At 38.2% G+C, this 24,911-nt stretch overlaps 1 protein-coding gene across 1 annotated transcript in view; it reads left to right on the forward strand.

Moving 5' to 3' along the window:
- RAB3C (RAB3C, member RAS oncogene family) overlaps positions 1–23,514 on the forward strand; it is a 285,344-nt gene extending 261,830 nt beyond the window's left edge. Inside the window, exon 4 of the mRNA XM_061187818.1 lies at positions 23,251–23,514. Within this exon, the coding sequence (XP_061043801.1) occupies positions 23,251–23,438 (188 nt within the window). The 3' untranslated portion in view covers positions 23,439–23,514. The remainder of the gene's footprint in view (positions 1–23,250) is intronic.
- The last annotated feature ends 1,397 nt before the right edge of the window (positions 23,515–24,911 follow it).

Here is a 24,911-nt window from a genome sequence, read left to right on the forward strand (position 1 = left end):
TACATGGATTTTCAACTGCATTCTGTTGTCGGATAGAATGCTCTGTGTAGGTCTGTTTGGTCTGTAGTGTTGTTCAAATCCTGCTTTTTTTATTCTATCTGGATGATCTATCCATTGTTGAGAGTGGGGTATTAAAATTCCCAACTATTATTGTATTGCTCTTTATTTCTCATTTTAGCTCTGTTAGTTTTTGCTTTATATATTTAGATGTTCCAATGCTGGGTGCATAAATACTTACAATTTTTGTATACCATTATGGATTGACATCTTTATCATCATATAATGACCCTCATTGTCTCTTTGTACATTGTCTCTTTGTACCATTTTTAGTTTAAAGTCTGTTTTGTCTGATATAAGTTTTTCTTTCAGTATTTTGAATATATCATCTAATTGTCTCCTGGACTGAAAAAAGTTTCTGTTGAGAAAGCTACCACTAATCTTATGGGTGTTCCCTTGTCACTTCTTTCTTTTCTCTTGCTGCTTTCAGAATTCTTTATCTTTGACATTTGACAATTTAATTAAAATGTGTCTGATGTAGCCATATTCGGGTATATCTACTTAAGGTCCTTTAGGATTCATGGATCTGGATGTCCATTTCTCTCCCTAGGTTTGGGAAGTTTTCTGTCATTACTGCTTTAAATATATTTTCTGCTCCTTTCTCTTTCCATAATGTGGATATTGTTTCTTTTGATTGTATCCTATAAATTCCACAGACTTCCTTTACTCTTTCTCATTTTCCCTTTTGCTCCTCTGACTGGGTAATTGTAAATGTTCTGTATTCTACATTGTTGATTCTTCCTTTTGTCTGGTTGAGTCTGCTTTTGAAGCTCTTTATTGAATTCTTTAGTTCATGGTATTTTTCTGCTCTATGATATGTTTTTTGAAGTTTACTATTTTTGTTGAACTTCACGTTTTTTTTCATGCATCGTTTTCCTAATTTCATTTAGTTGTGTGTTCCTGTAGTTCACTAAACTTCTTTAAGAGGACTGTTCTGATTTGTCTGACAGTTCATAGATTTCCATTTCTTTAGTGTCAATTATTAGAGCCTTACTAGTTTCCTTTGGTGGTGTCATGTTTACCTGATTTTTCATGATTCTTAATTCTTTACACTGGTATCAGCACATTTGAGTAAACAGTTTCCTCATCCAGACTTTATAGGTTCACTTTGGCAGAGAGGGTTCACCAGTCAGCTCAGTTTGGGTTTCTGGATGTGTCTCTTGGCAGCATCCTTGGTGTGAAGCCACTGCCCAAGCTCTGAGGTTGGGGGGTGGGTGTGTGCTGCTGGCTTGGTTCCTTGCCCAAGCCAAGCTACAGGGTGGGCTCTGTATTTATCTGGGTTCTCTGGCCATGCTTCTTACATCGTTGGAACTGGGTACCATACTCAGCAGTAGATGGTGTTATGAATTAACTTCTCTGCCATGACAGCATAGCAGGACATACCCCAGAGGTGGCACAGCTTGTTTAGAAACTTGAATCTGTCAAGATTGTACACTGAATTCCCTGGCCAAATGGGGCCACTGGTTTTGCTCTCTGAAGACGGGGAAAGCCATAGGCTGTGCTCTCTGTTTAAGTGCCAATGTAAGCAGGGCTATGAGATAGGCTGCACAGCTCCCCATATGCTCTGGTTAGGTACCCTGGTCAAGTGGGCTGAAGGCTATATTCAGCAATGGGTGGAGCTATGAATTAGTTTCCCTCCCTCCACGAAAAAAGAGAACGAGACCCACGTCTGGTCTTATCTCAAGCCAACCCACATCCCAAGTTCCCAAGCCATACAGGACCGCTGACAGTCTTTGCTCTGCAGAAAACCAACTCTGCCTGCCACACTCTCTGCTCAAGTGTTGTTGGGCTATGCAGCTTCCAGGTGTTCTGACCAGCCTTTTTGATTAGGCAGTGCTGGGAGCTACATTCAGGAGTGAGCCAGGCTATGACTCAGCTCTCGTGCCTGAGTGGGGGAAGGCCGAGTTGCAGGGAAAGAAAGTTCTTTGAGGACCTGTGTCAAGCAGAACCATACCCTGCTGTGTTCCCTGGTCAGACTGCACCACCATCTTGGCTCCACAGATGAGCAAAGCCACTGGTTGGGACTGGTACTTGGGCGCTGCAGATAGGAACTCAATCTGTCAAGATCCAAGCACTGGTTGTTGTGAGCCTCTCCCTGCACATAATCACAACCAGATTCCCAGTGGCTGAGCCTTACACATTCCCTTGCCATCCCTTGTGGGATGTGTGTGGAATGGAGGCTCCTAAGAAGCAACCCACAATACTGGGGAAGCTGAACGTCCACCCTGGGCGCTCTTTCCCACTGGAAGAAGTATAAGCTCTTGGTGTGGTGCTGTACCAGCCTGGGGGAGGGACAACACAATCAGCATGTAGCTGCTCTTCTTACCCTGCTAATGCAGTCTGTCTTGGCTCTCTGGGTGCAGGGGGGTGCTTCAGCCTCTCCCACATGTTCTAGGATTTTCTCAGTGGTGTCTTATTACATGAATAGTTGTTAGTTGTTCCCCTGGTGAAGGAATGAAGTCAGGAATGACCTGTGTCATCATCTTGGTGATACCACTCCAGAAATCTAGATTTTTAAAGGTAAGCTCAAAATAAAATGTTAAGTCTGGGGACCAGATATAACATACAGGAGTCTCTGTCTTGAAGAGTAGGTTGGATTGGGAAGGGGGAAAGGGTGAAGGACAATGATTCAAAGAGATAACTCACATGGGCACAGCTGCAAGGGGCCTGTGTTGAGTCTCTACAACAGATGGGGAGTGGACAAGCTTCGCTGAGTGCAGGATTCTGGGGGTGGATTGACTGAGAATGATGAACCGTAGCATGGGCAGCTGCTACACCAGCAAGCTCAGAAAGCTTCCTTTCCTCTGTATTGTTGATCTGAGCTTTTCCCACATATGAAGTGTGTTAAGCTAATATCTGCAGAGGGAAGGACCAGGAGGAAACCTCTTCATTGAGCAGGAATGATCCTTGCATAGTTTCAGAATACTAACAAAGCAGGAGAAAGCTACCAACTAGTCAGGCCTGGCTAAGGGCAAGGACTCAAAGACTAGAATACTTGGCCTTTTATTTTAGCAACACAGACCTTTGGCTGAACTCCCGTTCTCCAGCTTTTGTCTGCTTTCTGTGGCCCTTCTTCAGGCAAGTGGGTCAAAATCCTTATCAATTCCTCTAAAGTCTGTCTCCAGGCTGGGGCCCAGCAGGGAACAAGTTAATACCACAGCTTGTCGTACTGCTCAGCAATCCCAAGATCTGGCCCAAATGTCACCCACCTGGCAACAGAATGACCTTTCCTTGCTGCTCTGGTTCATTCAATTCCACAGGAAAGGGAAGATAAGACATTGAAACTGCAGCTAGAAAGTCTTCTCATTTAGGAGTTTGGGAATAGAAACCTAAGGACAGATCATAGATTTTTAACAATTAGAGATGAAAATGATTTACTGCACTATGATTTTTACAGAACGAAAAACCAGTTGTAATTTTTTTCTCTCAAAATGAAGTTGAAAACAGTCATAGTGCCCCAAAGGGTGTTTAGGATTTTCCTGGGGTGGAGAAAGAGAAACAGTTCCCCAGAATGTCTTATGGGAACAAATGGTATTTCACAACGTGGCATAGCCATTGATGCGTGGGAATATGAAAAGGCTGAGAAGGTGGTAGTTAATGCTCAATATTTGAATATTTGAGTTGTGATTATTACCACTAATGCAGTACAATTGCAAGGGGAACAGAGTCTCTTGTGGGGTGCTGTGACATTTCAGTACTCTTCAGGTGCCAAGGGGAGCCTGCCCGGGACTTGCTACCTTGATGAGCAGCATGCTTTCAGCCTTAAGCTACCCTGTGTGGGTATTGGTCTGAAAAAGTGCCAGACTTCTGTGGGACCCGGCACTCACTTGACCTTCAGGGAGCCAAGTAGAGAGAGTGGTGCCAGCAGCCAAGCTGAGTGTGGTTCGTGTTCCTCATATTCACCAGAATGTAGTCAAATGTCCTCCCTGATAAGCAGCTTCTCTGTCACCTCCACTGAGGCTAGAGCAAAAACAATGGACAAATACCTGTTTGAAAGGTTTGTGTTGGTCATGAGGCGATAATTTCTGATTGACAGAATCCTTTATCGGTGGAATGGTTCCCCCAGTAGGGCATGGAGATTCCTTCTGGAGAGATCTCTTCTGGACAACATACATTCTCATTCATTTAAAACAGTGATTCTTAATAAATACATATATACATATACCTTATTGAGATCTAATTCACATACCATGCAATTCACCCATTTAGAGTGTTCAATTCAGTGGTTCTTAGTATATTCACAGAGCTGTGCAACATTTACCACAATCAATTTGCATCACCCCAGGAAGAAACGCTATGCTCATTACTGTCTACTTCCTATTTCTCCTGACTCTATAGATTTGCCTGTTTTGGACATGTCATATAAATGGAATCATATACTATGTAGTCCTTTTGTGTCTGACTTCTTTCACTTAACATAATGTCTTCAAGGTTTATCTACATTGTAGCCTGTATCAGTATTTTACGGCTGAAAGGTATTCCATTATATGCATATTCCATATTTTATTTATCCATTCAGCAGTTGATGGACACTCAAGCTGTTTCTTTTTGTTTATTATAACTATTGCTATTATAAACATCTCTGTGTAAGATTTGTGTGGACGTTTGTTTTCATTTCTCATGATAATGTACCTAGAAGTGGAATTGCTGGGTCATACAATAAGTATGTTTAACAATTTGAGAAACTGTCAGAATGTTTTCCAAAGAAGCTGCATCATTTTACGCTCCCATCAGCAATGTATAAGGATAGTAAATCTTTTATAACTGGAAGTTTGTGCTCTTTGACCCCCCCCCATTTTGCCTACCCTGCCAACCCCACCTCTGGCAACCACCAATCTGTTCTCTGTATCTCTGAGCTTAATCTTTTTGTTTTACATATAAATTAGATCATACAGCATTTGTCTTTCTCTGTTTGAAGACATTATGCTAAGTGAAATAAGTCAAGGTCTATCCATGTTGTTGCAAATGGCAAGATTTCATCTTTATATGGCTGAATAATGTTCTATTTTGTGTGTATATATATATACATGTGTATATATGTACACATATATCACATTTTTTAAATTCATTCACCCAATCTACGTACTCTTAGGTTGTTTCCATGTCTTAGCTATTGTAAATAATGCTGCTATAAACATGAGGGTGCATATGTTTTTTCCAGTTATTGTTTGGTTTCTTCAGATAAATAACCAAAGTGGAATTGCTGGATCATACAGTACTTCTATTTTTAATTTTTTGAGGAACTCCATTCTGTTTTCCACAGTGGCTGCACCAATTTACATTCCCACCAACAGTACACAAGGGTTCCCTTTTCTCCACATTCTTGACAACACTTATTTTGTTTTGGATAATAGCCATTCTGACAGGTGTGAGGTGATGTCTCATTGTGGTTTTGATTTGCATTTCCCTGATTAGTGATGTTGAGCATCTTTTCATGTACCTCTTGGCCACCTGTTTGTCTTCATCAGAAAAATGTCTGTTTAGATCCTCTGCTCATTAATTAGATTGTTTTGTTTTGTTTTTTGCTATTGATATGTGTAGGTTACCTTTTAATTCTGTTGATGGTTTCCTTAGAAGCTTTTTAATTTGATGTAGTCCCACTTGTTTATTTTTGTTTTTGTTGCCCTTGCTTTTAGAGTCAGATCTAAAATATCATCACCAAGACCATTATCAAGAAGTTTACTGCTCATGTTTTCTTCTAGGAGTTTTATAGTTTTAGGTCTTACATTCAATCATTTATCCATTTTGAGTTAATTTTTGTGTATGGTCTAAGTTAGTGATCCAGTCTTATTCCTCTCCATGTGGTTGTACAGTTTTCTCAGCACCACTTATTAAAGAGACTGTCTTTTCTCCACTGTATATTTTTGGCTCCTTTGTTATAAATTAATTGACCATCTCTACATGGTTCTTCCTGGGCTCTCTTTTCCACTGATCTGTGTGTCTGTTTTTATGCCACAAAATACTGTTTTGATTACTATAGCTTCATAATATAGTTTGAAATCAGGGAGCATGTTGCCTCTAGCTTTGTTCTTGCTCAAGATTGCTTTGACTATTTGGGGTGTATTGTGTGGTTTCATATAAAATTTAGGATTGTTTGTTCTATTTCTGTGAAAAGTGCCATTGGAATTTTGATAGGGATTTCATTGAATCTGTAGACTCCTTTGGGTAGTATGGACATTTTAACAATACTCTTCCAATCTATGAGCATGAACTATCTATCTTTTCATTTATTTGTATCTTCAATTTTTTTCATTAATGTCTTGAAGTTCAGTATACATATCTTTCACCACCTAGGTTAAATTTATTTTATTCTTTTTTAATGTAATTGAAAATGGGATTTTTAAAAATTTCTCTGATTATTTGTTATTAGTGAATAGAAACAAAACAGATTTTTGTAATTGATTTTGTATCCTGCAACTTTACTGAATTTGTTTATTAGTTCTACAGTTTTGTGATGGAGTCTTTAGGGTTTTCTATACTTAATATGTCATCTGCAGGTAGTGACAGTTTTACTCCTTCCTTTCCAATTTGGATTCCTTTTATTTCCTTTTCTTGCCTGATTTCTCTGACTAAAACTTCCTCTACAATGGTGAATCAAAGTGGCAAGAGATGGTATTTCTGCCTTGTTCCTTAATCTTAGAGGAAAAGCTTTCAGTTTTTCACCATTGAGTATGATGTTAGATGTGGGCTGGGCATATATGGCCTTCATTATGTTGAAGTACAGTCCCTCTATATCCACTTTGTGAGAGATTTTTTTATCATACATCATTGCTGAATTTTGTTAAATGCTTTTTCTGCACCTATTGAGATGATCATGATTTTTATCCTTCATTTTGTTCATGTGGTATATCATGTTGATTGATATGCAGATGTTGAATCATCCTTGCATCCCTGGAATATAGCCCACTTAATCATGGTGTATAAAATTCTTTTAATGTAGTGTTGAATTTGGTTTGCTAATATTTTGTTGAAGATTTGTTCTTTAGGGATATTGATGTGTAATTTTCTTGTTGTGTCCTTGTTTTGGTATCTGGGTAATGCTGATATCATAAAATGAAGTGTTGCTATTAATTCTTCTTTGATAGAATTCACCAGTGAAGCCATCTGGTCCTGGGCTTTTATTTTTTGAGAGGTTTTTGATGACTGATCCAGTTTCCTTACTAGTAATTGTTCTGTTCAGATTATTTCTTCATGATTCCATCTTGGATAAATTCCTAGAAACATAGGTTGTCCAATTTGTTGGCAGTCTCTTATGAACCTTTGTATTGCTGTGGTAATGTCTCTTCTTTCATTCCTGGTTTGAGTTCTCTTTTTTCTTGGAGAGTCTAGCTATGGGTTTGTCAATTTTGCTTATGTTTTCTGAGAACCAGCTATTACTTTTTTGTTTGTTGCTACTTCATTAATTTCAACTCTGATCTTTGTCAATTCCTTCCTTCTGCTAACTTTGGGCTTTGTTCTCTCTTCTTTTTCTAGTTTCTTGAGGTATTAAGTTTGAGATTCTTCTTGTATCTTAATAGAGGCATTTATCACTAAGATTTGTTTTAATTTTGGTAAAATACACATAAAAATGGCTAACATGGTAAATTTTATGTTAAGTGAACAGTTCAGCATGTATTCACTTTGTTTTGCAACCAATCCCCAGAACATCTTGCAAAAGTGAAACTCTATACCTGTTAAATGACAACTGTTTTTCCCTTCCCCAGACTCTGGCCCTCCACCTTCAGTCTTTCTGAATTTGACATTTTTGTGACTGGTTTATTTCACATTGCATGATTTCAAGATTCATACATGTTGTAGCATGTGTCAGAATTTCTTTTAAGGCTGAATAATAGTCCAGTGTATGTATATACCACATTTTGTTTATCCAGTCATCAGTTGATTGATACTAGGGTTAGCTTCCACCTTTTGGCTATTGTGAATGATGCTGTAATGAACATGGGTGTAGAGAGGCTAGTGAATCTTAACCTTTCATGTGCGTAAGAAACCACCTAAGGAAGGAGCTAGTTAAAGGGCATATTCAAGACCCTTCTCCTCCTCACAATTCCAGTTCAGTATGTCTGGGGTGAAGTTTAAGTACTTCAGGTGATTCTACTGCAGGTAGACTTCTACTGGTATGATGTTAGGGTGTAGGATCACATCCCTTGGGCAGAAGAGTGAAATCTGGTCTGTACCACCTCTCTCTGCTGCCTCACCCTGGGACAACATTAAATGCACCATTGTTTACATTATAGGGATCCCAGAAGGAGAAGAGAGAGAGAAAGGGCCTGAGAAAATATTTGAAGAGATTATAGCTGAAAACTTCCCTAACATGTGAAAAGAAACACTCACAGAAGTCCAGGAAGTGTAGAGAGTCCCATACAAGATAAACCCAAGGAGGAACACCAAGACACATTCTAATCAATCAAACTGACAAAAATTAAAAACAAAGAGAAAATAGTAAAAGCAACACACAAGGGAATCCCCATAAGGTTATCATCAGAAACTGTGTAAGCCAGAAGGGAGTGGCATGATATATTTAAAGTGATGAAAGGGAAAAACCTACAAACAAGAATACTCTACCCAGCAAGGCTCTTGTTCAGACTCAACAGAGAACTCAAAAGCTTTATAGACAAGCAAAAGCTAAGAGAATTCAGCACCACCACACCAGCCTAACAACAAATGCTAAGGGACCTTCTCTAGGTGGGGAAAATAAAGGCCATAATTAGAAACAAGAAAATTACAAATGGGAATGCTCACCAGTAAAGGCAAACATACAGTAAAGGTAGGAAATCATCCACACAAAAATAGGATATCAAACCCAGCATTTGTCAGACGAGGAGAGTACAAATGCAGGATATTGGAAATGCAATGGAAATTAAGAGACCAGTAACTTAAAACACTCTTGTTTATATATAGACTGCTATATCAAAACCTCATGGGAACTGCAAACCAAAAATATACAATAGATACACACACACAAAAGAAAAAGGAATCCAAACCTAATACTAAAGATAGTCATCAAATCACAAGAGAACAAAAGGGTACTGGAAGAAAAAAGACCTACAAAAACAAATCCAAAACAATTGACAAAATGGCAATAAGAACATACATATCAGTAATTACCTTAAATGTAAATGGATTAAATGCTCCAATCAAAGCATAGACTGGCTGAAGGGATATAAAAAGAAGACCTGTATATATGCTGTCTACAAGAGACTCACTTCAGACTGAGGGGCACATACAGACTGAAAGTGAGGGGATGGAAAATGCTATTACATGCAAATGGAAATCAAAAGAAAACTGGAGTAGCAATACTCATATCAGACAAAATAGACTATAAAATTAAGACTATTGTAAGACACAAAGGACACTACATAATGATCAAGAGATCAATCCAGCAAGAAGATATAACAATTGTAAATATGTATGCACCCAACATAGGAGCACCTCAATATATAAGGCAAATGCTAACAGCCATAAGGGGAGAAATCAACAGTAACACAATAGTAGTGTGGGATTTTAACAAACACCTCACCTTCATCAATGGACAAACCATCCAGACAGAAAATCATTTAAGGCCTGGGTTTCCTTACTGACACATTAGACCAGATGGACTTAATATTTGTAGAACATTCCATCCAAACGCAGCAGAATACACATTCTTTTCAGATGCACATGAAACATTCTTCATGATAGATCATATCTTGGGCCACAAATCAAGCCTTGATGAATTTAAGAAAATTGAAATCATATCAAGCATCTTTCCCAACCACAACCCTATGAGATTAGAAATCAATTACAGGAAAAAGAAACTGTAAAAAACACAAACACATGGAGGCTAAGCTACTAAATAACCAATGGATCACTCAAGAACTCAAAGAGGAAACCAAAAACATACCTAGAGACAGATGACAATGAAAACATGATGATCCAAAAACCTATCAGAGGCAGCAAAAAAGCAGTTCTAAAAGGGAAGTTTATAGCAATACAACCTCACCTCAGGAAACAAGAAAAATCTCAAACAACCTAACCTTACATCTAAAGCAACTAGAGAAAGAAGAACAAACAAAACCCAAAGTTAGTAGAAGGAAAGAAATCATAAAGATCAGAGCAAAAAAATGAAATAGAAATGAAGAAAAGAGTAGAAAAGATCAATGAAGGCTGGTTCTTTGGAAAGACAAACAAAATCAATAAACCTTTTGCCAGACGCATCAAGGAAAAAAGAGAGAAGGCTCAAATCAATAAAAATAGAAATGAGGGAGGACCTTCAAGATGGCAGAGGAGTAAGACGTGGAGATCAACTCCCTCTACACAAATACATCAAAAATACATCTACATGTGGAACAGCTCCTACAGAACACCTACTGAACACTGACAGAGACCTCAGACTTCCCAAAAGGCAAGAAACTCCCCACGTACCTGACCATGTGGCTGACAGGGTCTTGGTGCTCTGGCTGGGTGTCAGGCCTGAGCCTCTGAGGTGGGAGAACTGAGTTCAGGACATTGGTCCGCAAGAGAACTCCCAGTACCTCATAATATCAATCAGCAAGAGCTCTCCCAGAGATCTATCTCTTAACACTAAGACCCCCCCTCCACTCAACGACCAGCAAGCTCCAGTGCTGGACATCCCATGCCAAACAACTAGCAAGACAGGAACACAACCCCACCCATTAGCAGAGAGGCTGCCTAAAATCATACTAAGTTCACAGACACCCCAAAACACACCTCCAGATGTAGCCCTGACTGCCAGAAAGGCAAGAAACAGAACACAGGCACCAGTCCCCTCCACCAGGAAGCCTACACAACCCACTGAACCAACTTTACCAACTGGTGGCAGACACCAAAAACAATGGGAACTACGAACCTGCAGCCTGTGAAAAGAGACCCCAAACACAGTAAGTTAAGCAAATGAGAAGACAGAGAAACACACAGCAGATGAAGGAGCAAGGTAAAAACCCACCAGACCAAACAAATGAACAGGAAATAAGCAGTCTACCTGAAAAAGAATTCATAGTAATGATAGCAACAGTGATCCAAAAACTTGGAAATAAAATGGAGAAAATATAAGAAACGTTTAACAAGGACCTAAAAGAACTAAAGAGCAAACAATGATGAACAACACAATAAATGGAATTAAAAATTCTCTAGAAGGAATCAATAGCAGAATAACTGACGCAGAAGAACAGATAAGTGATCTGGAAGATAAAATAGTGGAAATAACTGCTTCAGAGCAGAATAAAGAAAAAAGAATGAAAAGAATTGAGGACAGTCTCAGACACCTCTCAGAAAACATTAAATGCACCAACATTCGAATTATAGGCATCCAGAAGAAGAAGAGAAAAAGAAAGGGACTGAAAAAATATTTGAAGAGATTATAGTTGAAAACTTCCCTAATATGGGAAAGGAAATAGTCAAGCCCAGGAAGCACAGAGATTCCCATACAGGATAAATCCAAGGAGAAACATGCCAAGACACATATTAATCAAATTATCAAAATTTAACTACAAAGAAAAAGTATTAAAAGCAGGAAGGGAAGAGCAACAAATAACATACAAGGGAATCCCCATAAGGTTAACACTTGATCTTTCAGCAGAAATTCTGCAAGCCAGAAAGGAGTGGCAGGACATACTGAAAGTGATGAAAGGGAAAACTTACAACCAAGATTACTCTACCCAGCAAGGATCTCATTCAGATTGGATGGAGAAATTAAAACCTTTACAGACAAGCAAAAGCTAAGAGAATTCAGCACCACCAAACCAGCTTTACAACACAAGCTAAAGGAACTTCTCTAGGCAGGAAACACAAGAGAAGGAAAAGACCTACAATAACAAACCCAAAACAATTAAGAAAATGGTAATAGAAACATACATATCCAAAATTACCTTAAATGTAAGTGGATTAAATGCTCCAACCAAAAAACATAGACTGGCTGAATGGATACAAAAACAAGACCCATACATATCCTGTCTACAAGAGACCCACTTCAGACCTACAGACACATACAGACTGAAAGTGAGGTGATGGAAAAAGATATTCCATGCAAATGGAAATCAAAAGAATGCTGGAGTAGCAGTTCTCATATCAGACAAAATAGACTTTAAAATAATGACTATTACAAGAGACAAAGAAGGACACTATATAATAATCAAGGGATCAATCCAAGAAGAAGATATAACAATTGTAAATATTTGTGCACCCAACATAGGAGCACCTCAATACATAAGGAAAATGCTAAAAAGCCATAAAAGGGGAAATCAATGGTAACACAGTCATAGTAGGGGACTTTAACACTCCAGTTTCACCAATGGACAGATCATCCAAAATGAAAGTAAATAAGGAAACACAAGCTTTAAATGACACATTAAACAAGATGGACTTAATTGATATTTGTAGGACATTCCATCCAAAAGCAACAGAATACACTTCTCAAGTGCTCATGGAACATTCTCCAGGATAGATCATATCTTGAGACACAAACCAAGCCTTGATAAATTTAAGAAAATTGAAATCATATCAAGTATCTTTTCCAACCACAACATTATGAGACTAGATATCAATTACAGGAAAAAATCTGTAAAAAATACATACACATGGAGGCTAAACAATACACTACTAAATAACCAAGAGATCACTGAAGAAATCAAAGAGGAAATCAAAAATTACCTAGAAACAAATGACAATGAAAACAAAATGACCCAAAACCTATAGGATGCAGCAAAAGCAGTTCTAAGGATGATGTTTATAGCAATACAACACTACCTCAAGAAACAAGAAAAATCTCAAACAACTTAATCTTACACCTAAAGCAATTAGCGAAAGAAGAACAAAAGAACCCCAAAGTTAGCAGAAGGAAAGAAATCATAAAGATCAGATCAGAAAAAATAAAAAAGAAATGAAGACAACAATAGCAAAGATCAATAAGACTAAAAGCTGGTTGTTTGAGAAGATAAACAAAATTGATAAACCATTAGCCAGATTCATCAAGAAAAAAAGGGAGAAGACTCAAATCAATAGAATTAGAAATGAAAAAGGAGAAGTAACAACTGACACTGCAGAAATACAAAGGATCATGAGAGATTACTACAAGCAACTCTATGCCAATAAAATGGACAACCTGGAAGAAATGGACAAATTCTGAGAAAAGCACAACCTTCCGAGACTGAACCAGGAAGACATAGAAAATATAAACAGACCAATCACAAGCACTGAAATTGAAACTGTGATTAAAATCTTCCAACAAACAAAAGCCCAGGACCACATGGTTTCACAGGTGAATTATATCAAACATTTAGAGAAGAGCTAACACCTATCCTTCTCAAACTCTTCCAAAATATAGCAGAGGGAGGAATTCTCCCAAACTCATTCTATGAGGCCACCATCACCTTGATACCAAAACCAGAAAAAGGTATCACAAAAAAAGAAAACAACAGGCCAGTATCACTGATGAACATAGATGCAAACATCCTCAACAAAATACTAGCAAATAGAATCCAACAGCACATTAAAAGGATCATACACCATGATCAAGTGGGGTTTATCCCAGGAATGCAAGGATTCTTAATACACACAAATCAATCAATGTGATACACCATATTAACAAATTGAAGGAGAAAAACCATATGATCATCTCAATAGATGCAGAAAAAGCTTTTGGCAAAATTCAACACCATTTATGATAAAAATCCTCCAGAAAGTAGGCGTAGAGGGAACCTACCTCAACATAATAAAGGCCATATATGACAAACCCACAGCCAACATTGATCTCAATGGTGAAAAACAGAAACCATTTCCTCTAACATCAGGAAAAAGACAAGGTTGCCACTCTCACCACTGTTATTCAACATATTTTTGGAAGTTTTAGCCACAGCAATCAGAGAAGAAAAAGAAATAAAAGGAATCCAAATCGGAAAAGAAGTAAATCTGTCACTGTTTGCAGATGACATGATAGTATACATAGAGTATCCTAAGGATGCTACCAGAAAACTACTAGAGCTAATCAATGAATTGGGTAAAGTAGCAGGATGCAAAATTAATGCACAGAAATCTCTTGCATTCCTATACACTAATGATGAAAAATCTGAAAGAGAAATTAAGGAAACACTCCCATTTACCACTGCATCAAAAAGAATAAAATAGCTAGGAATAAACCTACCTAAAGAGACAAAATACCTGTATGCAAAAACTATAAGACACTGATGAAAGAAATTAAAGATGATACAAATAGAGGGAGAGATATACCATGTTCTTGGATTGGAAGAATCAACATTGTGAAAATGAATATACTACCCAAAGCAATCTACACATTCAATGCAATCCCTATCAAACTACCAATGGCATTTTTCACAGAACTAGAACAAAAAATTTCACAATTTGTATGGAAACACAAAAGATCCTGATAGCCAAGGCAATCTTGAGAATGTAAAATGGAGCTGGAGGAATCAGGCTCCCTGACTTCAGACTATACTACAAAGCTACAGTAATCAAGACAGTATGGTGGGCTTCCCTGGTGGCGCAGTGGTTGAGAATCTGCCAGCTAATGCAGGGGACACGGGTTCAAGCCCTGGTCTGGGAAGATCCCACATACCACAGAGCAACTAGGCCCGTAAGCCACAACTACTGAGCCTGCACATCTGGAGCCTGTGCTCCGCAATAAGGGAGGCCGTGACAGTGAGAGGCCCACGCACCGCGATGAGGAGTGGCCCCCGCTTGCCACAACTAGAGAAAGCCCTCGCACAGAAACGAAGACCCAACACAGCCAAAACTAAATTAATTAATTAATATTAAAAAAAAAAAAGACCCTATGGTACTGGCACAAAAACAGAAATATAGATCACTGGAACAGGATAGAAAGCCCAGAGATAAACCCATGCACATATGGTCACCTTATCTTTGATAAAGGAATCAAGAATATACAATGGAGAAAAGGCAGCCTCTTCAGTAAGTGGTGCTGGGAAAACTGGACAGCTACATGTAAAAGAATGAAATTAGAACACTCCCTAACACCATACACAAAAATAAACTCAAAATGGATTAAAGACCTAAATGTAAGGCCAGACACTATAAAACTCTTAGAGGAAAACATAGGCAGAACACTTTATGACAAATCACAACAGGATCCTTTTTGACCCACCTCCTAGAGAAATGGAAATAAAAACAAAAATAAACAAATGGGACCTAGTGAAACTTAAAAGCTTTTGCACAGCAAAGGAAACCAAAGGAAACCATAAACAAGATGAAAAGATAACTCTCAGAATGGGAGAAAATATTTGCAAATGAAGCAACTGACAAAGGATTAATCTCCAAAATATACAAGCAGCTCATGCAGCTCAATATCAAAACACAAACAACCCAATCCAAAAATGGGCAGAAGACCTAAATAGACATTTCTCCAAAGAAGATATAAAGATTACCAATAAACAAATGAAAGGATGCTCAACATCACTAATCATTAGAGAAATGCAAAACAAAACTACAATGAGGTATCACCTCATACCAGCCAGAGTGGCCATCATCAAAAAATCTACAAACAATAAATGCTGGAAAGGGTGTGGAGAAAAAGGGAACCCTCTTGCACTGTTGGTGGGAATGTAAATTGATACAACCACTATGGAGAACAGCATGGAGGTTCCTTCAAAAAGTAAAAATAGAACTACCACAAGACCCAGCAATCGCACTACTGGGCATATACCCTGAGAAAACCATAATTCAAAAAGATTCATGTACCACAATGTTCACTGCAGCTCTATTTACAATAGCCAGGACATGGAAGCAACCTAAGTGTCCATCGACAGATGAATGAATAAAGGAGATGTGGCACATATATACAATGGAATATTACTCAGCCATAAAAAGAAATGAAATGGAGGTATTTGTAATGAGGTGGATGGAGTTAGAGTCTGTCATACAGAGTGAAGTAAGTCAGAAAGAGAAAAACAAATACCATATGCTAACACATATATATGGAATCTAAAAAAAAGTAATGGTTCTGAAGAACCTAGGGGCAGGACAGGAATAAAGAAGCAGATATAGAGAATGGACTTGAGGACACTGGGAGGGGAAAGGGTAAGCTGGGACAAAGTGAGAGAGTGACATGGACATATATACACTACCAAATATCAAATAGATAGTAGTAGGAAGTAGCTGCATAGCACAGGGAGATCAATTCAGTGCTGTGTGACCACCTAGAGGGGTGGGATAGGGAGGGTGGAAGGGAGATGCAGGAGGGAGGGGATATGGGGATATATATATACATATAGCTGATTCTCTTTGTTATACAGCAGAAACTAACACACCATTGTAAAGCAATTATACTCCAGTAAAGATGTTAAAAAACAAAAAATGAAAAAGAAGATACAATTGACACCACAGATATACAAAGTATCATAAGAACTACTACAAACAACTATATGCCAATAAAATGGACAACCTAGAAGAGATGAACAAATTCTTAGAAAGGTACAACCTTCCAAGACTGAACCAGGAAGAAACAGAAAATGTGAACAGACCCATCACAAGCACTGAAATGGAAACTGTGATTAAAAATCTTCCAAAAGCCCAGTACCAGAGGGCTTCCCAGGCAAATTCTATCAAACATTTAGAGAAGAACTAACACCTATCCTTCTCAAACTCTTCCAAAAAATTGCAGAGGAAGAAACACTCCCAAGCTCATTCTTTGAGGTTACCATCACCCTGATACCAAAACCAGACAAAGATACCACAAAAAAAGAAAATTACAGGGCAATGTCACTGATGAACATAGATGCAAAAATCCTCAATAAAAATACTAGCAAACCGAATCCAACAACACATTAAAAGGATCATACATCATGATCAAGTGTGATTTATCCCAGGGATGCAAGGATTCTTCAATATATGCAAATCAGTCAATATGATACACCATCTTAACAAACTGAAGGAGAAAAACCATATGATAATCTCAGTAGATGCAGAAAAATCTTTTGACAAAATTGAACACCCGTTTATGATAAAACCTCTCCAGAAAGTGGGCATAGAGGGAACCTACCTCAACATAATAAAGGCCACATATGACAAACCCACAGCAAACATCATTCTCAATGGTGAGAAACTGAAAGCATTTCCTCTAAGATCAGGAACAAGACGAGAATGCCCACTCTCACCACTTTTATTCAACATAGTTTTGGAAGTTCTAGCCATATCAATCAGAGAAGAAAAAGAAATAAAAGGAATCCAAATTGGAAAAGTAGTAAAACTGTTTGCAGAAGACATGATACTATACATAGAAAATCCTAAAGATGCTACCAGAAAACTACTAGGGCTCATCAATGAATTCGGTAAAGCGGCAGGATACAAAATTAATACACTGGAATTTCTTGCATTTATATACACTAACAATGGAAGATCAGAAAGAGAAATTAAGGAAACAATCCCATTTATCATCACATCAAAAAGAATAAAATACCTAGGACTAAAACTACCTAAGGAGGCAAAAGACTTGTACTCTGAAAACTGTAATATGCTGATGAAAGAAATTGAAGACAAACAGATGGAAAGACACACCATGTTCTTGGATTGGAAGAATCAATATTGTCAAAATGACTATACTACCCAGTGCAATCTACCAATTCAATGCAATCCCTATCAAATTACCAATGGCATTTTTTGCAGATCTAGAACAAAAAATCTTAAAATTTGTATGGAAACATAAAAAGCCCCAAATAGCCAAAGTATTCTTGAGAATGAAAAACTGAACTGGAGAAATCAGGTTCCCTGACTTCAGACTATACTATAATGCTACAGTAATCAAAACAGTATGGTATTGACTTCCCTGGTGGCACAGTGGTTAAGAATCCACCTGCCAATGCAGGAGACACAGGTTCAATCCCTGGTCCAGGAATATCCCACATGCCATGGGGCAACTAAGCCTGTGCGCCACAACTACTGAAGCCTGCGCACCTAGAGCCCGTGCTCCATAACAAGAGAAGCCCCAGCAATGAGAAGCCCACACATGGCAACGAAGAGTAGTCCCCACTCTCTGCAACTAGAGAAAAGCCCACGCACAGCAACAAAGACCCAACGCAGCCAAAAAAATAAATTAGAAAAAAAAAAAAGCAGTATGGTACTGGTGCAAAGACAAATTGCTGTGTCAATGGACCAGGATAGAAAGCTCAGAAACAGACCCTTGCATCTATGGTCAATTAATGTACGACAAAGGAGGCAAGAATATACAATGGAGAAAAGCCAGTCTTTTCAATAAGTGATGCTGGGAAAACTTGACAGCTACACGTAAATGAATGAAATTAGAACACTATCTAACACCATACACAAAAGTACACTCAAAATGGATTAAAGACCTAAATGTAAGGCTGGACACTAAAACTCTTAGAGGAAGACACAGGCAGAACACTCTTTGACATAAATCACAGCAGTATCTTTTTGGATCCACCTCCTAGAGTAATGATAAAAACAAAAATAAACAAATGGGACCTAATTAAACTTAAAAGCTTTTGCACAGCAAAGAAAACCATAAACAAAGTGAAAAGACAACCCACAGAATGGGAGAAGATATTTGCAAATGAAGCAACCAGCAAGGGATTAATCTCCAAAATATACAAACAGCTCATGCAACTCTATATCAAAAAACCAAAAACCCAGTCAAAAAATGGACAGATGATCTAAATAGACATTTCTCCAAAGAAGACATACAGATGGCCAAAAAGCACATGAAAAGATGCTCAACGTCACTAATTATTAGAGAAATGCAAATCAAACCTACAATAAGGTGTCACCTCACAACGGTCAGAATGGCCAACATCAAAATATCTACAAACAATAAATGCTGGAGAGGATGTGGAGAAAAGGGAACCCTCCTAGACTGTTGGTGGGAATGCAAATTGGTACAACTGTTATGGAGAACAGTATGGAGGTTCCTTAAAAAACTAAAAATAGAGCTGCCATATGAGCCAGCAATCCCACTCCTGGGTTTTTTCCAGAGAAAACCATAATTTGAAAAGATACATGCACCCCAATGTTCATTGCAGCACTATTTACAATAGCTAAGACATGGAAGCAACTAATTGTCCATCGACAGAGGAATGGATAAAGAAGATGTGATACATATATACAGTGGAATGTTACTCAGCCATAAAAAAAGAATGAAATAATGCCATTTGCAGCAACATGGATGGATCTAGAGATTATTATACTAAGTAAGACACTTAGAGAAAGACAAATATCTGTTGATATTACTTATATGTGGAATCTAAAAAAATACAAATGAAATTATTTACAAAACAGAAACAGACTCACAGATTTCAAAAACAAACATGGTTACCAAAGGGGAAACATGGTGGCGGCAGATAAATCAGGAGTTTGGGATTAACATATACACACTACTATATATAAAATAGATAATCAGCAAGAACTCTACTTAATATTCTTAATAATTTATATGGGAAAAGAATCTGAAAAAGAATGAATGTATTTATGTACATAACTGAATCACTTTGCTGTACACCTGAAACTAACACAACATTGTAAATCAACTTATAGTCCAATAAAATTTTTTTTAAAAAAGATGTTCTGAACCATGGTGCAAGGCTAATCCAGCTTGGGAACAGTGCTCTCTGTGCCAGAGAGAAATTAGAATGGATGATTAGTGTTTCTGTGATTAATTGAAAGTGTTCACTGATTTGTTGATGAAAACATGTGTATGCTGCAATTATTAATACTGGATGATAGAGTCTGAGGGACAGGTGTCCAAGGCTGTAGGCTAAGTCAGTAACCTATTTATAAGGAGATCTCTGTCACCCTTCACAATCAGCTTGCTCTGTGACCTTGGGCTACTTATTTGATCTGCCGAATCACACTGTCCTACCTAGTAAATTGGAAATGATCTTCAAAGTTTTATGAAAAAGACTGTTTCCTAGGGATCACTGACTGAAGTTCTGGCTTTCCACTGATGTTCATGTGTATGAATGGGAGGTTAAATATTTCTAAGAACAAGGTCATGCCGCTATAGTTGAAGTTAGTATGATACATTGGGAGGTAATGGCCATAAAACCCAACAATGACTTAATAGAAGAATAAAGGCTGAAATGTTTGAATTTGTGGTTACAATTTAGTCCATGAGCTTTAAACACCATGGACACCCATAGGTGTGGAGTGTGGTCGCACACAGAGTTGCTTCGATGAAGATACTGATTCCCCTGGATGGAGAATCATTTATTGCACAGTAAACTTGCTTTGCCCTGAATCCAAACAACTATATGCTAAAATAATGATGTTGAATTTGATCCTGAATATCCCATTTTATGACAAACAGCACATGTGGTCAATGAGAGGAGGCCTAATTTCCAGAACCTTTCACATATTTCTCTATAGACATACAGCTGTCCTGATGGCCACCTTGATGAACCTTAAGCAGCACAAAATACCAGAGTACCTTTGGAATCATTAAGAAAAGATGTTTCATATGTTTCACCCAGAGTGTTAAATCTAGTTAATCACTCTCTACCTATTTAAATTGATGAAAATTTGTTGTATTACTTAACATAGAACTTCCAATTCAACTGGAACCAAACAGTAGGCTCTGCAGAGTATCTGAAGGAGGCAGAGAGTGTTCAGGTTTAGTTCAAATGCCAGCTTTGCCATTACTGGCTGATCAAGTAAATGAGCAAAGTACTCAGCCATTTTGTGCCTCTATTTCCTTATCAATAATCCGGAGAAAATACTGGCACCTACCCTACAGATACAGTGTTTTAGATAGTACCTGTTCTACAGTAACCACCCAAATGTTAGTTTCTTACTATTATTGTTATAATAATAGTATTATTTAATTATATAATTATTATATAATTATATAATAGCATTTTCTGGTTTGCTTGGCACTTTTACATATATTTTCTCATTTGAGCCTAATGTAAGACAAATGTCATAAATAAGGAACGTAAGAATAAAAACATGACTTTCCCATGGTCACAAAGCCAGTAAGTATTGCTCCTATGGCTAAATCTCCTATCTGACAATCCATCCCTCTCACCACATTATGGCACCTCCTTCTCCATCCATGCTGGATAAATGGAGGGCTGTTATAATATGGTGTTCTCTTCCTGGGGTTCCAGGTTAAGGTCAAGACACAGAGCATTCTGGCTCCTGGGCTCAAGGATCATTTTACTGACCTCAAGTTGTACACCAGCAACACTGTGTGTCTCAAAGCCCAGATTAAAAGAATCACATTTGATAAAGGTTTGCATGGATTACTGTGGTTTTACAATGGCCAAATCTTTTATGATACCCTTCAAGTTCAGTGCCTTCCCCCAAATCATGCTAATAAATAAAAGATGTGTCAGCAGAAGAGATGAGAGAAAAATGAAACCTTTGGAGAAAAAAAAATCCCATAATTTGTCACAAATCTCATCTAGGGATCCTGATTTCAGTGGGGTTTTGGTATCTTGTGACTTAAAGCACCCTCCTGTTAACACTGAGAAAATCCCCACAAGGATGCAAATAGTTCTGACATCTAGGCAAGTATGGATCTAAGCAATTGCGCTTTCCAAAATCTGGATCAAATTGTTGAAAGGTGAATGATCTAGCCCTTTAGACTGCAAACATTAGAAAAGAGAATTCTGTTAACGCCAGATAGCATTTTCTGTAAAGAAATGAGGAATTTAAGAGAGCTGTATAAACACTATCCAGAGAGACAAATGAAAGGGAAATACAAGGCAAAGAGGGCTTGAAAAATTCACTGCTATTTTATAGAACCTGGCTTAACACATGCTTGCTCCTTCAGCTCAAATCCTGTGGTTACTCGCTCGGATTTTAACAACAGAATACACAGTAACTAAAGAAATTCGAGCTCAGATATAGTCATCTATCTTAACTAAATTAGAAAATTTAATTTCTAATTAAAATTGAAATTTTTAATTTAAATTTTCTAACGAAAATTGCTTTTTGTTGTTTATCTTCAATACTGCTTAAGAAAATAAGTATTTCTAGCTCATGAGAGCAATTTTGACATGGATTCAAAATATTAATCCATTTTTTTCTCTTTTGGCCCCAGGAGCTGGGATGAAATCACATGATTTAATCATTCTGAATCCATGTGGCTCCTCAGAGATAGGGCCAGATGTAACCAGAAGGATTTATAGGGTGTAAAATTCAGAATGGATTAGGACAGCATTTCTGTGTTCAACCCAATACATCCTAAATCAACATCCCCTGGATGGACCAGAGCAATCTCTGGCTGGCCTAGTGGCGAGGTTGTCATGGCAACTGACTGGCAAGCTCAGCCCGTGGAATGTGAATGCAAACAATAGAGTGACAAGGCTGTGTACAGAGCAGCGTACTAAGGCTGCTTCTATCCAGGTACAGTGACACATCAGTCAACGCGTGAAACTGTCACTGCATTTTTTTGTAACCTCTTGCACTTCTGGCAGCTTATTTGAAATTTATCGTGTCCTTTCCCAGATGCTGATAAAACATTGCTGCTGACAGATAACAGAAGATATGGAAAAATCAGCACCAGTAGCTAGCTGCAATGGTATACAAAGCCCTGGAGGGCTGTTAGGCTAACAAACACCACTCAAATTTCCTAAAGGAGGTTGAAGCACGCTAAGGGTAAATCCAATGATTCTTTAGTGCCACCTTATGTCCAGTTAAACACTGGAAATTTACCAAAGGCCTACCCTCAAACGCTTTACTAGGCAGCAGTAGGACAGACATGGAAAAAGTTAGAGCTGCATTATGTTGGAGTTTGGGAGTCCCTCTCACAGCAGAATATGAACATGAAGTCTTCTAAGCCTCAAGTTAAAGAAAAAATGAAAATTAATAATTTTGGTAGAATCTGAAATGAGGAAAGAAAAAAAAAAGCCAAATAACCACAGACCTAGAAAAGATTAGAAGAGGCTTCATGCTGAGCCAGGGGTTGTAGGAAGAGATGGCAGAGACAGACTGTGTCAAGGATTCTTCATGTCGTCCTTACTAGCTCTTGCCAAGGCTTTTTTTTTTTTTTTTTGTCTATAGAAAAATAAGATGTGAACATCACTAATTCCACTTTATAACTCTTGTTAATGGATAGCAAGATGGTAGCATTTGTTCAAATGGCACCTCATCCTGCCTCTCATCTCCCACCCAAACCAAACCTACCAGCCACTGCCGTCCTACCATCACCATGTCCCATTTAATTTCAGCAGAAGTATGAAGTGACCAAGCTGTGTTTCTTTGTGTTTCTTCCAGGTTTTGAGTTTTTTGAAACCAGTGCCAAGGATAACGTTAATGTGAAGCAGACATTTGAGCGTCTCGTGGATATCATCTGTGACAAAATGTCCGAGAGTTTGGAGACAGATCCAGCCATCAATGCCGCAAAGCAGAACACGAGGCTCAGGGAAACCCCTCCTCCACCGCAGCCCAACTGTGGCTGTTAGTGTCCCGGTACAGGCAGCTCCAGAGGGGTTGGTTGCTAAAAATAGCATTTATAAATGGTCAATTAGCCTTCATTTATACTGCCTAATAATTATTTGAGGGAAATCTTTGATGTCTGTGGCTCGAACATGCATTCAATTCCGGGGAGATTTCCGGTGTTAATAAGTGGCAAATATGTGATCTTAACTTTGTAAGGACTATCCATCTATAAACATCTGATGTTTGCATGTGATTTGTTATTTGTCTTCTAGGCTCTTTTGGTTTCGGGTTTCTTAGATTAAGCTACTGCTGGGACCTCCGATTATAATTTCAGTACAGCTGAGTTTTGGGCTATGGGTTCAAATTATACTATTCACTTGTAGGGATGATAGCCAAGAAATTGGTTGTGTGTGTGGTGTGAGCAGGGCGAGATCTCAGGAGACCTTATTTGCTTTACTCTCAATCGAAAATCAAGTGGAAATGTTACTCATGATTAGGGAGACTGTCATGGATCTGGTTGGTTTACTGTTCAGGAAAGGTATCTATTTTTCAGTGTTACTATAACTGAGAAGACCATTGACTGACTATAAAGAAATTGAAATATTGTTTAAGGCCCTTGCAAATTTACCAAGAGATTAATATTTACCTGACTGGAAGTAGATTTTAACAGTAGTCTTAGTTTAGATGTTTAAATAAGGAATACCTAACCGAAGACTGCACCACCCAACATTCTGAATATTTGAGGGCACTGACAGACAGAGGTATCTGCTGAATGTGTTATGTAACAAGCGTCTTAACCAAGAAGGATACGAGTAGCAGTGGGATTCCAAGGCCTGAGCTCCCCCCATGACATATACCACCACGACTTTCTGGAACCATCACCAACTCTTGGAACAGAGATTAAGTTGAAGCTTGTTAGAGCCCCTCTTCCCATAGGATGTAGGCTTGCTTCCCCAAACATTGCCTTCTGCTTGCACTTCCCTAGGTTCTTTTACCTGGCTAGAAGTCATTTAAACAGTATCTCCATGGCTCTCAGATTGAGGAAAAGACAATTATCATCTCTAATCTTTTTCAATCCAAGTATTTATACCTTCAAGGCATATCCCCATTCTGTAAGCCTTTAAACATGCTTAAGTTACTCAGAGACCACTCTTTGGAGCTGAGAGTTACAGAAAAATCTTAGGATGCCATAAGCAATTTGAGAGGAGAAAGGAAACCATTTGAACACCCAGGTTCTTTCTCCTAGAGATTCTTTCTCCTGGATTTCCTGAAGACCATATATGATTAACAAGCAAACCAATCCCACCAGCGATTCTAAGTGAGGACTGAAAAGAGACACAGCATCTGTATCACCACCCAGCATTGTTTACAGCTAGGACTTTAAGTCAGCAGGCACACATTGGCATATTTGGAAGGGCAGTTCCATTAAGTGAACTTTCCCCTTTTTTGGTGATCATGTTAAAGATTTTTTTCTCTTTTCAAAAATAGAGACACTT

The sequence above is a fragment of the Eubalaena glacialis genome, chromosome 4, assembly GCF_028564815.1.
Source record: "Eubalaena glacialis isolate mEubGla1 chromosome 4, mEubGla1.1.hap2.+ XY, whole genome shotgun sequence".
NCBI classification, from domain to species: Eukaryota; Metazoa; Chordata; class Mammalia; order Artiodactyla; family Balaenidae; genus Eubalaena; species Eubalaena glacialis.